Consider the following 18535-nt stretch of genomic DNA (forward strand, 5'->3'; position numbering starts at 1 on the left):
AAGGAATTTGCAATATTCACAAGTACTTAATCTTAGGAAACTTTTCTATAGGTCTCACCTACGTTCCAATTCAAAATTCTGTATAAACAGCTTTGGGACTTGTTAGGTAGGTATTATATTCAGGACTCTTGGGAAAGTAACAGCTGAAGAATAAATGCCACTTGTTAAAAGTTCTTCCTTAATGTTGAAGGAAATCTGCCTTCCTGTAATTTCCATTCATTGCTTATAATTTTACCCTTTTGGGGGTGAGAAAGGAATATACAGAAGAAGAAGAAAGGGAGAGACAGAATGGGGCAAATTATCTCACATAAAAGAGCCAAGAAAAAGCTTTTTCAATGGAGGGGAAAAGGGGGGAGGTGAAAGGGAAAGAATGAACCTTACTCTCATCACATTTGGCTTAAGGAGGGAATAACAAGGACACACAATTTGGTATGAAAATCTATGTTACACTACAGGAAAGTAGAGGGGAAGGGGAATGATAGAAAGGACAGCAAATGGGAGGGGGGGTAATTAGAAGTAAACAATTTTAAGGAGGGATAGGGTCAAAAGAGAATAGAATAAAGGGGGGGCAGGATAGGATGGAGGGAAATATAGTTAGTCTCACAATATGATTGTTATGGAAGTGTTTTGCATAACTACACATGTATAACCTATATTGAATTGCTTGCCTTCTCAGTGGGGATGGGTGGGGAAGGAGGAAGGGAGAGTAGTTGGAACTCAAAGTTTTAAAAATGAATGTTAAGAATTGTTTTTACATGTAACTGGGAAATAAATATACAGGTAATAGGGTACAGAAATCTATTTTGCCCTACAAGAAAATAGAGGGGGTGGGGATAAGAGAACAGAGGGGTTTGATAGAATGGAGGGCAGTCTGGAGGAAGTGGCAGAATGCATGCTGTCTTGGGGTGGGCGAAGGGGAAAGATGGAAAGAAAATTTAGAATTCAAAATTTTGTGGAAGTGTCTGCTGAAAACTAAAAATAAATAAATAATTTTTTAAAAAATGAGGCAAGAAAAAGGTTCCACAATGGAGGGGAAGAAGGAGGAAGTGAAAAGGAATGAGTAAACCTTACTCTCATCAGATTTGGTTAAAGGAGAGAATAACACACATACTCTATTGGGTATCTTACCCTACAGGAAAGTAAGTTGGGAAGGGGATGATGGGGAGATACTAGAAGAGAGGAGGGTTGGGGGAGAGGATAGTCAGAAGCAAATACTTTTAAAAAGGGTCAGGGTCAAAGGAGAAAATAGAATAAGTGGGGGGTGGGATAGGATAGAGGGAAATATAGTTAGTCTTTCACAATATGACTATTATGGAAGTGTTTTGCATACCTACACATGTATAACCAATATTGAATTGCTTGACTTCTCATTGAAGTAGGTGGGGAGGGAATAAGGGAGAGAATTTGGAACACAAAGTTTTAAAAACAAATGTTAAAAATTGTTTTTACATGCAACTGGGAAATAAGATATACAAGCAATAGGGTATAGGAATCTATCTTCCTATACAAGAAAGTAAGCAAGAAGAGGTAGTAATAGAAGGGAAGCCAGACTAGGGGAAGGGATTATCAGAATGTATGCCATTTTGGAGTGGGGGGAGGGGAGAGATGGGGAAAAAATTTGGAACTCAAAATCTTGTGGAAATGAATGTTGAAAACTCAAAATAAATAAACAATTTTACCCTTTTGGAGCCCAGCAGAATAAACTGTATTGCTCTTCCACATAATAGATCTTTAAATATTTGGATCATATCCCCAAGTCTCTTATCCAAGTTAAATATATATAGTTTTTTCAATAGATATAGATAGTTAGGTGGTATAGGAGATAAGAGTGCTGGACCTAGAGTGAGAAAGACCTGAGTTCCAAACCAGTCTCAGACACTTACTAGTTGTGTGACCCTGGGCAAGTCATTTGTTGCAGTTTCCCCAATGAAAAAACAGGACAATAATAGCATCTATGTCCCAGGGTGGTTATGAAAACCAAATGAGATTATTGGTGATGATGATGATATTCATATGACATAACCTTCTTCTGCTTGCCACCTTGGTTACCCTCTTCTTTGGAAAGGCACTAACTCAAAGTATTTCATATGTGAGGTGATCAGCTCAGTGTGATAGAACTATCACGTCCATAATTCTACATGCTCTACAGATATTAAGGCAACTTAAATAGAATAAGTTTCTTTAGTTGCATTTTATTGGTTTATATTGAACTTACAATCAACTAAAAACCTCAATTAACAAACTACTGTCTAGTCACATGCTTTTTTCTTTCTTAAATTTATTTATTTAGTTTTAGCTTTCAACATTCATTTCCACAAGATTTTGAGTTCCAAATTTTCTCCCCATCTCTCCCCTCACCTTAAACACCATGCATTCTGATTACCCCTTTCCCTAATCTACCCTCCCTTCTATCACACCCCTCCCATCATATGCTTTCTTTTAAAACAGATATAAACTCAGGACTTTCCATCTTACAGAAATGTGTATTTAACAAAATAGGCAACTGGTTTCCAAAAATCAGTTCATTGTTTTGTGATGCTGAAGGGCCCTAGAAATTCCTTTTGAAATAAAACATAAGAAGTCTTGACTACTTACTAATAGAAAATAATCTTACAATATCTCTCAAATTCAAATGTGGTTATGAAATATGAGTAAACACAACGTTCTTAAAAAGCACTCAAATTCTAGACTTACTTCATCTGAAGCAGAGCGAAGACACTGGACAGCAGCCTGTTTTTTCATTTCTTCTAGAGTTAGATCTGAACACTTCTTCTTACTCTTTCCCCATTTCTTGTAAGCTCCTTTTTCCCAGCCCAGGAAGATGTCATTCTCCTAAAATAAAACACAGTAAGGTTAAATGACCAAGGTTAAACAGGATATTGTGTTACCTTTTCTCATATTTAAATATTGCATTCACATGTCAAAAACATTTATACTACTAATCATAATTAAACCAAAAGAACCCCCAGGAAATGGTAATCACAACACTTCAGAACAGTTCACTACTATTTGTCTCTACTTTACAAATAAAACAAATGCTTGAAAAAACTTCAGACATTTGAGAGATGTCAAAAATCAGCTTCATGTTTAACTTGAGAACTTGAAATATTTTTGCCTGCACAATAAATCTGCTTCTACCTATATTCCCTTCTTTTATCTAAAGACCTATTCACAGGCATTCACATTTGCAAATACTTTATGACAATAATACATAGTGCTTTATGCATTGCAAAGTACATTATCTTACCTGATCATCACAACACCTTTATGCAATGGAAAATGAAAGTATTATTAATCCCATTTTATAGTTGATAACACTGGGTATCAGACGAGGTGAGGGGCTTGGTGTGGGCCACACAACTAATGAAGGGCAGGGAGTCAAACCCAGATCCTTCTGTTCCAAACTGGGGGCTCCTTCCTCTATACCACAGGGGTTTTTCTTTGGGTAGAAGTAATTTTTTTCATATACATTACTAATCAAAGTATCTCTCTGATTCTTACATCTTTCCTCATCTTTGATATGGTTTATAATACAGTATATCATGCAAATATTAGATAAAATTAGATAAAGGCTCTGCCCTCAAGCATCTTTCAACCTAAAAAAAGCAGAGAGGCTGAAGACAGATATGTGTAAGAGTGTATGCATTATGTATGTGTACATTTATATGTAGGCATTTCAAAATTAAATCCTATTTTTCTGGGATCATACATGTAGGACTGGAAAGGACCTTAAAAGCAGCTGAGTCCAAACTCAGCAATGAGGAGAATAATATGGATGATAGGAAAAGACTTAAAAAAAAGCCACTTGGATTTAACTACAGGGAATGAAATTCCTAATTCATCCCCATTATAACCTATCAACTCATGACAAAGAAGTGAAACAAATCATTAGATTATTATGGAGGAGGTCTCAACTAGCACTGATCTATCATAATTTCTTTCCCTTTGGTGAGGAAAGTTTAATGGATACTATCTAAATGATACCATAAAAATCACTAGTTTTCTGGGTGGATGTTACTTATATTTTCTGACTAGAGGTTAAGTGACTAGATAGATATCAGTGGTACATTTCTGCTTTCCCTGATGGTCATTTAAAACAATCTTGATATCTGTTATTTGTTATTTACAGTTGTGGGAGAGACAGGTGATCCCTTAACAAGGGACTAATATGAAGAAAGGTAAATCATAGGGAAGGTTAATGTCCTCTCTGAAGGTAGTGGGGCTGGTATCTGACAGTTTCAAATTTCCCTTCTGCAATCTCTCTAAAGTCCACTTATCTGCTTCTATGTGCTCTAATAAATTCATGTTCTACTTAATATAACTGAGATTTGAATTACAGGCATGTAAAATGTAGAGAAATTCTGTAGACTAAATCTCAGGACCCTCATTTTAGGCATATCTATCCTATAATCCACTATATCACAAGGCTAAGAGAAATTTTCTATCAAATAGAAGTTTTTCCTTACAAGTACAAATTCTTATGAAAGCTAAAACCTAGTAGAAAGTACAAAATGAGTTTTAATTTTGTCTCATTTAGGTCTACCTATCGGCCAAGTTTCCTTGAACTCTGGCATTTAGATACATGTTACTTTGTTGGAATATCTCAAATTATGTTTATTAAAACTTATTGAATAATTTTGAAAGCAGCTAAAATTTGCTATTTAATTTTCTTCTTCAAGGACTACTTGAATTTTCCTTTCAGAAATTTTCTAACCCTGATGACTATGATTTGCAGGGATATTCTTAAAAGAGAAGAAAGCATAAGAAAGAAACAACATGTTTTCACAATATTTCTTTCCTACATATAACATTCTTTAATTTTCAGCCTAGATCTTCCTATGTGCCATGTAAAGTTCTCAGAATTAGACATAGGTGATCCTAGTAAAGTAAGTATTTCCAAAGCCAGGCACCAATAGGTAGAATATAATTATGAATGAAGCACTAAGGTAGAGCTATGGTCAAAAGTTTCACACTGTTAATTACTTTTCTATATTCAAGTGAATTATTGGATCAATTGGTAAGTACTTTTTCAATGCCTATTTGTTGAGGTTGCAATGAATTGTTCTTATTAATCTTAGGATCTTGGAACTGGAAGAATCTGTACAGTTTATCTACTCTCATCTACAAATGAGGAAACTGAGACCCACTGAAGGAAAGTGACTCAACAGATAGAAAAAATGAGAGCTGGAGTGCGGAGGAAAAAAAATAACTTTTTGCAGGTACAGTTAGCATTTAAGGGAAAATCTTTTAAAAAGTATTTCTCAAACAATCTCCACCCAAAAATAAAATAAAATATTATTTCCAAAAATTTACACCCTCACTCACACTGGTTTAGCTTCAGATTAAATCAAGTCAATATTTTTCTGTTGCAGTTGGAAGGGACTTCAAAGATCACCTAGTTCAACCCCCACCTGCCAGATTATCCATCACATTTCAAGCAAGTAATCTCCATTTACAGAGCTTTACTTAAGGAGATCCCCCTATTTTCTCTCTTTCCACTGGGAAGGGCTTCAAATGCCAAACAAAAGAGTTTATATATGATTCTAAAGTAACTGAGAGCTACAGGATTTTTACTGAGTTGTAGTGGGACATGGTCACACCCATATCACTTTGGCAAGCTACCTAAAAGATGGACTGGAGTGGGGAAAAATTTGGGGTATGGAGACTAAATAGGAAGCTATTTCAATAGTACAGTTAAACAGTAATGAAGAAGAAAAGTAGAGTAATGACAGTGTGGAGGGAAGGGAAGGGGAGATAGAAATGACAAAATCTGGCAACTAACTGAATGTGGAGTGAAAGGGAGGCATTGAAAGATGATAGTAAGATGGCGAACCTGGGTGCCCTTCTTGCCCTGGAGATATAAACATTTACAAGCTGAGGGAGCCTGAAATCTGACAGTGAAAAAACTGCAAGGGTGAGAAATAAAGGATAGGTTCAGGCAAAGCTCTAAGAGAAATCTGAAGGGGCCAGGGGAGATCATTTTCATCTGAAGGGTAGGAACTGTCATCAGAGAGGAAGTGTCACCCGAGTTGGAACTTGAGGATATTATTTAAGGGAAGATGTGGAGAAGGGATATAGGAAAATATAGGAAGTGAGGAGAAAAATAGGCTATTCCAGATAAAGGGGCTAATGTTATCAAAGATACAGGCATAGAAGAGGATAAGACAAGAAAGGGGAATAGAAGTTAACTCAGTATGAATAGCATACCAGAGCAAGTCTGTGATAGATTTTGAGTGCTGTGATCAGGATTTAATCTTAATTCAGTATGCAATAACAGAAACCTTCAGTTGTTGCTAGGTATATATTCAAAAAAAAAGTCAATGATAGAAAAAGGCCCCATACACACCAAAATATATTGAGTGGCACATTTTGGAGCAGCAAAAAGAACTGAAACCAAAGCAGATGTCCACTAATTGGTGAATGGCTAAACAAGGTACAGTACTGGATAAAGGTAGAATATTACTATGCTGTAAGCAATGATAAATATGATAAAAACAGAGAAGTGCAGGAAAACTTATGAACTAATGTAAAGTAAGAAGAATCAGGAAAACAGTATAACGACCATGATGATGATATAAATGGAAAGAACAACAAAACAATAAAAATGGAATGCTCCAAAATTACAATAATAAACTTGGTTCTGAAGAGATATGAAAAAGCATCAACCTACGTAGGTGAAGGATTATGGATGGAACAGTGAACATAATGTCAGACTTTTTTGACAAGATTTGCCTTGGCAAAGATTTATCCAAATCTTTCCAAAAGAACACACATGTACATGCAATATCGTAGGAAGCCTGACTTAAGTGGGCATACATATTTCTGACATTAAGGTCTAATTTAGAAGGTTCTTCATATGTGCCTTTACAGGACAAACATCTTGCTTTCTTTAGAATAATCTAAATCAATTGTTGCTACAAACTGCAAAATTCAGGACTACCAGAGGACTTGAGAAAATTCTGCCAGTATTCTACATGCATACAGAAACATTCTAAAGTAAATAGATAAATTTAAATGTTATCAGTAAGGATATTTCCAAAGGAGCAAATCCAGGTCTCTCAAGTACTCAAGATTATTACTAAGAACTTGAGGGAAAGTCCTTTTTGGGTTTGCTTCAAAAATTCAGCTTTGAACATGTTTTAGGTTGAGGAAATATTAATAAAGTTTTTGAAAGGGAGCAAAAGACATATTTCAACTTCTTGACTCCCTTAAATTGTCTTAATTTAAACACACACACACACAAAATAGTACTGTGGCTATTCTCAAGAGCTCAAGGCAGTCTCATAGCCATTGTCATATTTGTCCTTAAAAACTACCCCTGTACAAATTAGAGGTAGGTGTTATTCTGTTGAGAATACTGGGTGCTAAGTTCAATACTTTCTTGTCACATAGCAAGACTCTGACAGGATCAAGTCTCCTGAATATCACTTCTGACAGTCAATGAGAGGTTACTCAAAAAGAGTTACCTGACACTAGGTTTTAAGTCAAAGAGTCATGATCCTTCTGTCTAGATGAGAATAAAACACTAATCACAGGCACATACTGCCAAGAAGTTTTACATCCTAATCTGAGTTTCAAATCTGTTTACCCCAGCTCTTCAAATCCCTGAATCAAAAAATGCAGAAGTTGTGCTTTGTTATGAATATTTCCCAAAAACTCCCTCAAGGAGACTGGGCAAGATGATTGCTAAGAAACTTGGATTTTATAACCTGGTACAGTTCCAGACAATATTTATCACTAGATTCCTAGACACAAGGTCTACTTTTTATATCACTACTGGATGGGCTTTTCTTCCTTAGACACAGTTCTCTCCATGTCACTCTGCCTAGCTTTCAAGATCTCTACAACCTTCTGAACAATCCTATGCTTTCCTCAAGTCTCCTCTCACTCCCAGTCCATCCTCCACTCAGCTGTCAAAATGATCTTTCTAACGCACAGGTTTGACCATGTTCCCCTCCCCCCAACTAAATAAGCTCCACTGCTCCCTCACACCCTCTGTTACTGTTGTTCGGTCATTTCAGTGGTATCTGAGTCCTCATGACCTCATTTGGGATTACCTTGGCAAAGATACTGAAGTGGTTTGCCATTTCCTTCAAGAGCTTATTTTACAGATGAGGAAACCAAGGCAAACAGGATTAAGGGACTCGTCCAAGGTCTCACAGCTAGTAAGTGTCTGAGCCTGGATCTGAACTCAGGTCTTCCTGACTCCAGGCCCAGCACTCTATCTACTGTGCCACCTAGCCATCCTCTAGGGCCAAATATAGAATCTTCTGTTCATCATTCAAAGCCCTTCATAACCTACCCTGCTCCTCCAACACTCTGCAATCAGTGATAATGGTTTCCTTGCTATTCTTTCCATAAAACACTCCAATATCATAACTCTCGTCATATTCACAGGAAAAAATTCCCTCTTTCTTCATCTCTGCCTCTTGACTTCTCTGGCTTCCTTCAAGTCTCAGCTAAAATTCCACCTTTTACTGCAAGCCTTTCCTGATACTCCCTCCCCCCTAATTCTAATGCCTTCCCTCTAAGATTATCTCCATTTTTCCTGTATGAATCTTGTTTGTACAGAGCTGCTTTCATGTTAACTCCTCCATTAGACTGTGAGTTCTTAAGGTCAGGGACTGTTTTTTGCATTTCTTTGTAACCCAAAGTGCTTGGCACAGGGTGTGGCACATAGTAGGGCTTAATGTTTATTGACTGACTTGACTGAAATGAGATCCTTTATCCTTTGAGATTGGTCTAACACATATAGATGATGTCTAGGTCATGATTTTGACAGATTTTGCAGGTGGGTAATAAGGTTGGATCAAATTTTAATATGGAAAGGGAACAGAATGAATTTTTAGAATTTTTTCTAAAATTTTCTCAAACAACTCAAAGTTTTATCTGAAACAAAGCCACATATTTTTATACTAATATTCTTCCAGTGATGCTTTACAACTGCACATGATAGAATACCACAATTTCCAAAGACCCAAATCACATGTAATCCAAAAGACAATAAATTGATATATGGTGGGTATAAATAAGCTGTAACTTGCGTGCGAGAAATAAAAAACAAATTTAAAAACAGAAAAAAGGACAAGATTTAGGAGACGTAGAAGTGGAAAAGGAGGGGGACTGATTATATGAGTAGAGAATAAGAGACAGACAATTCTCACACCATTATGGTACTTGGATAACTTTAAGCAACATTAAGGCAAAAGGTGTTATGGATTTAGTGCAGGACACGGATGAAGACTAGGATGAAAAGATATGGATAAATTATGATGATCATTGTTGAAAGATATAACTCCATTAGTGATATCACAGATCCACTGAGAAAATGAAATATAATATTTCTCAGGATAAAAAACTCCACAAATTTACTATCGACTACACAAAGTATTCCATTTATCTGTTCTGGATTTAGTTTTTTCAAATGTTAAAGCATCTTTATTTATGTTCATCCTATGTATACTCTCAATAATTTTATAAACTTCAAAAATTGTTTCTCTTCTTTTTCCTGCTTTGTGTTCATCTCTGCAGAGTAATATTTTAGTGAGTTCTCATAACGGAGGGGATGATAGTCATCAGAAATCATTTGTTCACAATTTAGAGAACTCTGTTTTGGAAGAAGTAATTGTATTAAAAACCATGTATAGTTAATTAGTGGCCTTTCTCCATCTTTGTTGGATGGTACTTATGCTAAAATGCTGGAAAGCAGCAATAAATACATATTGAGATTGGCTCAAAGGAAAGGAATACTAAGAGGTTGGGATCAGGCAGAGATACTGGAAAAAGGCCAATTTCTTCAAGAGAGGAAACTGGTCTCAGATTGGTGGTTCCCAAATTTTGTTCCTCTATTTCATAACCCATTTCCCCCACCTACCAAGAATTCTACCATTGCCTTTAACATCGTCAGGTCATGTTCAATTCCCGCCCCCCCCAAAGTCTATAATTCTTTTCTCACTTGGAGTCTTAACACCAAATGTTCAAAAGTTAGCATCCCAAAACTCAATCTCCCTTTTAGCAACAGGGAAAATTTATTTATTCCTTAAGTTTTATTGATTCCTTTTACACACACACACACACACACACACACACACACACACAGGCACACAGGCACACAGGCACACAGCCATACATATACCTAGCCCTTTCCTGACATTTCCCTCAGCACTCCAATTTGAGAAGAGGGAGACATGTTTTAGTATCTGTCCTCTGGAATCAATTTTAGTCACTGCATTTAATCTTGAGTTCAAATGCTTTTCACTATTGTTTTCTAAAATGCACATTATTGTGATCATACATATTTTTCTTCTTGTTTTCTTCACTTTGCATCAGTTCATACAAGTCTTCATCAGGGATCATTTTAAAGGTTTGGAATAAGGCAGTGGTAGGTAAAGATCTAAAAGGTGAATTAGGAAAGTTTTCCTTTCAAACAGTTGTTTGGAGTTCTGCAATTCTGGTTTGAAAGACACTTGTATAGGGTTTGTTGTGGTTGTTTTAACCAAAGAATAAGTTATAGTATCTTCATTTCCTTATTGTTAGGGAACTGATTTAGAGATAAAAACTAGGACTCAGGGATAAATAGGCATTTCTTTAGATATAAAACTAAATGCTAGGATGGGTCTTAATTAAAATTTTCATAAATCATTTGAAAAAATGAAATTGCAGATGTTTTCTGGGTAGTAATATGCCAAGCTAATAGAAATAAACAATATATCTACTCCAAATGATGTTCCCCAAAACAATAATGCAGAGAAGAGTTTAGTTCCACAGCAACAATCTTATAAAAAGGATATGTATGTATATTCTCTAAGGGCACAAAATCAGACTAGAAAAGATTATATTAGGTAAAAAGAGTAGAAACTATTCCATCTTTATAACAGCAATTCTGATTCCCTCACTGCTTCTCCTTAAGGTGTCCCTCTCCACATCCCAGAAAGCCTAGTAATTTCTTCCACGTTTGGTTAGACTTGGTTAGTAGGAGCCATTCCCACCTATGTCTTTCATCTTTCTTGAGTAAAAGGATGGGAAGATGAGTTTCAGTGGTTATTCTGCTGAGTCCCTCAACTCCTACTTATCACAATCCCACAATTTCTCATTTTTTGTCCCCATCTTCTTTGCTCTCTTGATTTTTGGCTTTCATATGCATACTCTGAGTTCTGTTGAGCAACATTTTCTGACTGGTTGAACTAACAGTTCTTTGCCCCCTTCCCCCTCCAAAAAAGGTTTGCTATTATCCCACTTAAAGATGGAGTTTTATTACAATGCATTAATAGCAATACTGTGATGCTACTTAGATTGAGGAAACTTTATACAGGATATTTCTGAATGGAGAGATCTCATGAGATGGTGGTTAAGAAACGGCAGATGACCCTAAACCTAATCTAAATTGTACTTAGGGAACACCTTGTAACTGATGACTTTATGTCACAGGTAAGGAAAGGGATTTTGAAGATTGGTCCCTAAAGATAGAGATCTAATGTGCTCATGCTAACTGCTAATATTTTCTGCATAGATTTTCTACCCTTCTCAAGTTAGCCTTTTCGACCAGAGTAACATTGTGGGTCTAAATTCAAATGCCAATCCATGAACTCTTAAGTCTTTGACAGGTAGTAGAAGAGAAGAATGCCACATATTTGCAATTTTAAAAATTGTAATGTTTTAGAAACTTTGCTTACCTATAGAACTTCTAATAAGAAAAACTGTATTCAGTCAGAGACAAACAAAAAACCTGGTTTAAACAATGGAATAGCCTTCTGTAATAAAGGATATTAATAAATAACTTTTGGTCATATAACTTTAATAAGGTAATATGGGTTTTGTCATTTTCCTATCTTATAAAACATTCTGTAATTTGCTAAGTAAGCTAGACACACTCCTTATCTACTTTAAATAATCAACATATAATATGAACATAAGGAAAATCCTATTCTTATTAAATACCACCTCTAAGATATCTTAATACCAGAGATTAAAAAATTCATAGTATATTTTACCAAAGTTTTCTCAGAGAAATCTTTAATTATGTCAAAGATTTTTTTAAACTCCTCAAATCTGTGCACTTAAAGATTTTTAGTAAAATATAAATTGACAAATCAATTTCTTTAAATATTTCAGCAGCACCACAACAAAAGAAATAATAGATAGGAAGATAAAGAAAAAAAATTTGAACTACCAAAAACTCTCATGAAACTCTAATTCTTCCTTTTACATATTCTTTTGAAATAAAATTTGAAAATAAATAAAATAATTCTAAACACTAGAAAAGGAATCCTACTAGTATTAACTGAGGCACCACTCTCCTAAACTGGTAGATAAAGCTTAAAACAATATGTCAGTATTAAAGTATAATTCTAAAAAAAGGGATCACTTTAATATCAAGGTCACATTTTTACTGAATTTCAGACATTATTTCCCTTGGCGTGTGTGAGACTTGTATGCTAGGTCAACCACCTTACTAATCAGTACTTACTGAGTACCAACTACATTGCAAGACACTTTCTTAGGGACTATTAGAAAAATATTCTTGGTGTGCTACAAATCCTGGATTTCCTTACCATCCTCTTACTAGTTTTTGTCCAAAAAGTTACAGTTGATATTAATCATGCAAAGAAAAGAGAGGACACATCTCCTTCCTTTCATATGCATACACATACATACACAAACACAAAGCATGACAGGTACAGAGAGGCAAATGGATGGTCTACGATGAGAATTTTCACTCCGTTTTGTTCTAAGTTCATACCTAGAAACTTAAAAAGGCTGAGAAATGCTAGCATTTGGTATTTGATTATAATTCTAGTTAAATATATAATTAATTACAAGTACCTGTCATTTTTTATAAGAAAATATTTAAGTACTATAAAAATGCATCATATTCTTTAAGTCAAAAACAAAATCAAAGCTAAATGAATGCCTACTTAAAAGAAAATCAGAAAAAATTATGATTATATCATACAAACTGGCACACAAAGCAAGTGAAAGACATTGCTAATATGAAATACATGCACAAAATAAAAATATTCAAATGCAAGAGGAAACATAGCCAACAAATATATTCATTCAATATTTCAAACTGTTATGGAAACAGTGACAAATTACAATCCTTTAGAATCTTAATCAAAGGGTATTTATAATGGAAGTATTAAGATTATGAGTTCTAAAATTTTTTTCTTTTTGAGCTAGGAAATAAAGCTTCTTTCTATAGTTTTAGAATACAACACAATGCTATAAAGAAGTTTCAGTAAATGATTCTTTTAGAAATAGTCTTCTTAATAATAAGAAAACTTGGCACTGGAACCATACATTCATAAGACAAAATTTTCTTAAAATAATGCCTCCAGATGCCCACTAAGTGTGTTACCCCTCTTTCCAAAATCTCAACTTCAGACCAACTTCCCACCAACAAAATAGAGATTTTTGCTCTTACTACTTACGTGACTAGATAAATTACCTAAATATTTGGGCCTATGTGTTACCATTCATAAAATGAAGAGGTTGAACTAAATGAGGGGTTTACCTATTTTGTGCCATTGACCCATCTCCCCCCCACTAGCAGTCTGGTGGAGCTGATAAAGTAGCCCTTCTCAGACTAATCTGATGTAATCTTACATAATTGCAGGGAATGTTATATTTCATTTAGAGGTTAGTGAAAATAAGGATGTCATTTTTTTTCTCATCCAAGTTCATAGACTCCTTGGAAGTCTATGGATTCCAGGTCTTAGAACCCCTGGAGTACACAGATGGCTTCTCAGTCTAAATCTATGATCCTTTCCCTAACTGAAGAAGCAACTAAAGCCTAGCCAGAAATGAAGCATCAAGAGTGTGTTGATGTACTCTGAAAGACAGATATAAAAATAAAAAACTGAAAATATTAGCAGAGGTTCCCTAAAATTCTATCTCCCATTCAATATATACATCTTACCTAAAAGATCCTTGACAGATGGTTATTTGGACTCTCTACTTAAATCCATCAAAAAAAGAGAAACTTATTATCTCAAAAGGTAGTAAATTCCATCTTGGTTAATGCTGCTAACCAATCCTTTCTTATATTTATCTAAGTATATAACCTAGTCACAACCTTTCCTTGTCTTTTCATCCTGAGTAACTGTATATATTATAAGAAACAGAGGCAAAATGAGACAAGGACAAGTCCATTATATCAAAATCTATCTGCTCCCCTATAATTTTCACTCATCGATCCTGGTTCTGTTCCCTGGAGCCACATTATAAAGTGTAGAAACCTCAGTGCTTTAATCACTAATAGCTTAAAACTTCACTAAGACTTTTGTAACATTGTTTTGAGATTTAAGTTTCATTTTTGACACAAACCACAGATAAAACCCCCAAAGTCCTTTAGGTTAAAATCATATAAAAATATATGATCCTATTTTAAATGCTTCTATAGCAGTAATTCAGAGTCCATTAGCTCACTGTTAGAACTTTGCTTCACTTCTGGCTAAGAAGCAGTTGCATCTTTCACTTCTAATGTGTCTGCTTTTGTGGTAGAAAAAAAAGTCTGAATTTTGTTTGGGTACTTGGAATTGGTGATTTTTTTTTTTAATTTTAAGCTTAGCACATAAATTAACCCTAGTAGGGGAACCTATTTTTAAATATAAAGAATCAACTTATATAGTGAGTTATTCAAGGTTGGGATAGGGTGGACAAAAAGACAGGAAAGAAATGACTATGTTTGGCAAAGTACATTGCTCAATCAAACCTAAGTGTTTACCAATCCATAAAGAACACTGATTTAAAAGCAGTTTAGCTTGAACCTTCTAAAAAACTTTTAAAAATTTAATTTCAAGCAACAAGCACTTATTTTAACAGGTTAGTGTTATCTTTAACAATAAGTAACATGTTACTTCATGTTATTTAAGACTGTTAACTTAAGAAAGTTAACACAATATGTCAAGAATATGCTATAATCAAATGTCAGAATACAAAGTTTCCTAAATTTTAGGAAATATTTCAGAACAAGAAATTCCTAGGATCATAGCATCACAGACTTAGGCTGAAAAGAACCTTAGTATGCATCTGGTTCTACCCCCTCATTTTACAGATGAGAGAGCTGCGGCCCAAGGAGGTAAAGCCCCAAGTGACACAGAACACAGGTCTACTCACTCCCAACTGAGCACACTTTCCATCGTCCCAAGTGCGACCTCCCAACAACACACATGTAGAGACAATAACAGTTTACTTGCACGAAACATCCAAAATGTGTAAATACCTGTTCCTGTAGATCGTAGTCATAGCTATCATGCAGCAGAAGGCTGAGGACGTACCGAGTATAAATCATGGCGTCGATGCCACACTTCTCTAGCTCTTGTCCCAGCCAGGTCTGCACTGGGCCCAAAGCATGAAGCAGAGACATTTCAGACACAGATACAGGGCCTGGATAAGAGCTGGAGGAGCTTTCAGGTGGCAAACCATCCACAACAACTGTACAGAGAGGGTGCATGAATCTAGGTGGCTGGCATCCTTAAAACGTGAAGCATTTTCTGTAGTTGATATTCCGTTGGTGTCTGGAGGGGATTTTCACTCCAGTAAACAGGAGAGAGGCTTGACTTCTAGGATAATCATTTATATTTGCTAGCAGTCAGCTGTCTAGAACTGAACTTCCCTCTTCAGGCATGACCAGTGAATATACTTATCCTAATAGCAACACATGTAGATGTGTTTTTCTACCTTAATTTCACATTGAGGCCAAATGTGAGTCTCCGGCAGAACCTACAAAAATGAAGAAAAAAAGTATAAATGTGAATACAAGGATAACATATCAAACATTTGAAACAAATTTTTAAAATTCAAATGAATGAGTTGACTTTATTAAAGCAGCTTTGAAAGTAATATTTCATAAATACTATTAATCCTCTTTTTCACTAAACTTAATTTTTAAAAAAAATAACCCTTGAGAAAAATAATATAGTCAGATTTGCTGAAGGTCACATGCCCAAAATATCAACTTATTAAAGTGGGTGTGTGCTTAGTAATTCAATTCAATAAACATTTATTAAATGCCTACTCTGTACAAAGCACAGGTCTAGGGCCTGGGGACAGAAAGACACAAATGAAACAATTTGTGAACTCAGGGAGCTTACAGTCTAGGGAGAATAGGGGAAATAAACAACATGTACATAATAAAAAGTATATAAAAGGTAATTTGAGAAGAGAGAAAATACTAATAAGGAAGCAAGAGGGAAAAGTCTGCCAGAGGCAATAAGGCATAAATTGAAGCTTAAATGAAGATGAGGATTCTGAGAGGCAGACAGGAGGAAAATATACATTCCAGCTGAAGGAATCAGCAAAGTTGACAATGAAACTTTTCCTAATTTCATCTAATCAGAAATTATCTCCCTGCTTTTGGAAGTAGCTAGGTGCATCAGTGGAAAGAGCATTGGGCCCGAAGTCAGGAAGATTGGACTTGAAGTTCAGTCTCAGACACTGAGAATCAAGTCAGTAATACCTGTAAAGTGCTTAGCACAGTACCCATCAGATAACAGGCTCTTAATAAATGCTTGTTCCCTTTATCCTCTCCCCTTCTTTCTCAATATTCTCACAGTACCTTGTTTCTAACCTCTCCTACGCCCTTAAGTTCCCTTTATCGTTAGCTACTATAATGACTTGAGTAGCATCTCTTCTACCCTACATTATACTCTTTAGGATATAAGGACTGATTTATCTTTATCTCTCCCCAAGCACTTAGGACAGTAGTCTACATATGTTAGGTGCTTCATAAAGGTATACTATTGAATTGAATGCTTATTTCGCTATTTTGCTAGACTAGTGAGATGTTAGCTTTTATCTGTATTGCTGGATTAATTAATCAAGCACTAAAATATTAGCTTATAATTTGAAAAAGTATGAATACAAAACTAAGTAGTAATTAGCTAACAATTTCATAGAAATAGTACTTAAGCTTCACAGACATAAAGGACTTTGTTGCCTGGTAGGTACTATTTATTTATCCTTTAGGTAAATAATTGGTATCAAGATTACTTTATAAAATTAAAGAGAGAGCACATGCCTGAATATGGTCAGCACATAGGAAGAAGAGCTATATCAGCTTGGCTGCTAAGAGTAAATGTTCTGATTTCCTGAGGCAAGTTTTCTCATAGTTTGGCAAGGCCTGTCAGGAGATTTCCTTTACTTTCCCTAATTAATACCTTTCCGATAAAAACTGAGGCCAAGCTAAAATATGGTCCCTATCAATGTTAATGTTTATGATAAAGCCTAGTAGAAGATGGATAATTATAATAGTAATTTGTATCCTAAATAGAAAGAGCATAAGCTGTAAGCTTCATATCACACTGCCTTAGCAGTACATGCTGGATGACAGGAGAATTATCACAAAGTGATTGTTTTTTAAAGCAGCATTAGTAACTGTTAGTGAAAGCATCAGGTGAGAAAGGTGAGTATTCTACAGACGTTTAAAGCTAAAATTCTCTGTGAGAGGCAAATGCACAGAATTCTAAAAGTCTTTTGCAATAGTATACTAAATCTGAAGTTTTTTCTAAAGAAGAAAACTTTACTAAATGATTCAAAGATCAACTGCAAAAAAGAAATCAATTTTTGTCACTAATGTCATATATGCTGTTTTATTTCATTTAAAAACAATTTTCAGCTACTATCCTCTCTCTTGCTGAATTTAAAATGAATCTAGACACCTTCAAGAAGTTTATACAAGTCCCATGTATATTTCCAGTTGGATGTCAGAGTAAAGTCTTTTTCATAAATTACTAATACAAGTAATCAAACATTATAAAACAATGTTTCAAACATTATAAACAATGTTCCCCCAAAAGCTTTTAAAACCAAGTAAGAAGTAACATTTAATATCACTTATTTAAATAAATATTTCACACTGTAAACTATAAAGTGGAAAAGGGAGGTCTACTTTCAGATAAAGGTAATCAGAATAGAATAATCTCTTTGGTCCAACTGCTAAAGACGTGAGAAGAATAAATCTAATGTTAAAACACCACGTAAGCATTCTTCCATACATTTTCATCAGCCCTTCATATCTTCTTTATTGCTTTAGTCAAGTTTTTAGGAGTCTCTACTCCTACTGTCGTAGACAAGTAAGCAAATCATTAAGGGGTAAAATTATGTGGAGAAAAAAACACAATAATTTCCTTTTCATATCTTGGGGTAATGGAATGAGTAATATCCAAACTGGAAGTAAAGAAGCATTCATTGTTTATTAAATGCAAAGCATTAAATAATTATTAAATTATCTTTATTTTTTATTATCTACATTATATGCATAATGGTGATTTATTTAAAATTATTAAAAATAATAAACAATGAATGCTTCCTTACTTCCAAATTCTGATGACACAGTTCAAAAAAAACACTGACAGAAGGAAAAAATCCTTGAGTAAACTTTTAAAGTCTTTTCCCTCTAATATTAGATACATTTTGCAGATTTGGGGTATAAAAATTTAAACCTCCAAAAAATCATAGTCATTGTGGCTGAAAACTTAAAAACATTATTATTTAACAATATCACCCAAATCTTAAGATTTTATTTCTCCCATCA

The 18535-nt window shown here is 34.9% G+C and overlaps 1 protein-coding gene across 2 annotated transcripts in view; it reads right to left on the minus strand.

The window, feature by feature from the left end:
- The window catches only part of KIAA0232 (KIAA0232 ortholog), a 115834-nt gene that overhangs the window by 64236 nt on the left and 33063 nt on the right, over window positions 1-18535 (minus strand). Inside the window, exons 1-2 of one of the 2 annotated variants that reach the window (XM_072620174.1) lie at window positions 15224-15456; window positions 2695-2832 (exon numbers count right to left, since the gene is read on the minus strand). In XM_072620174.1, the coding sequence (XP_072476275.1) occupies window positions 2695-2832; window positions 15224-15454 (369 nt within the window). In that variant the 5' untranslated portion in view covers window positions 15455-15456. Of the gene's footprint in view, window positions 1-2694; window positions 2833-15223; window positions 15457-18535 lie in introns of those variants that run through there. The other variant, XM_072620175.1, reaches the window with a different exon arrangement.

The sequence above is a fragment of the Notamacropus eugenii genome, chromosome 6, assembly GCF_028372415.1.
Source record: "Notamacropus eugenii isolate mMacEug1 chromosome 6, mMacEug1.pri_v2, whole genome shotgun sequence".
NCBI classification, from domain to species: domain Eukaryota; kingdom Metazoa; phylum Chordata; class Mammalia; order Diprotodontia; family Macropodidae; genus Notamacropus; species Notamacropus eugenii.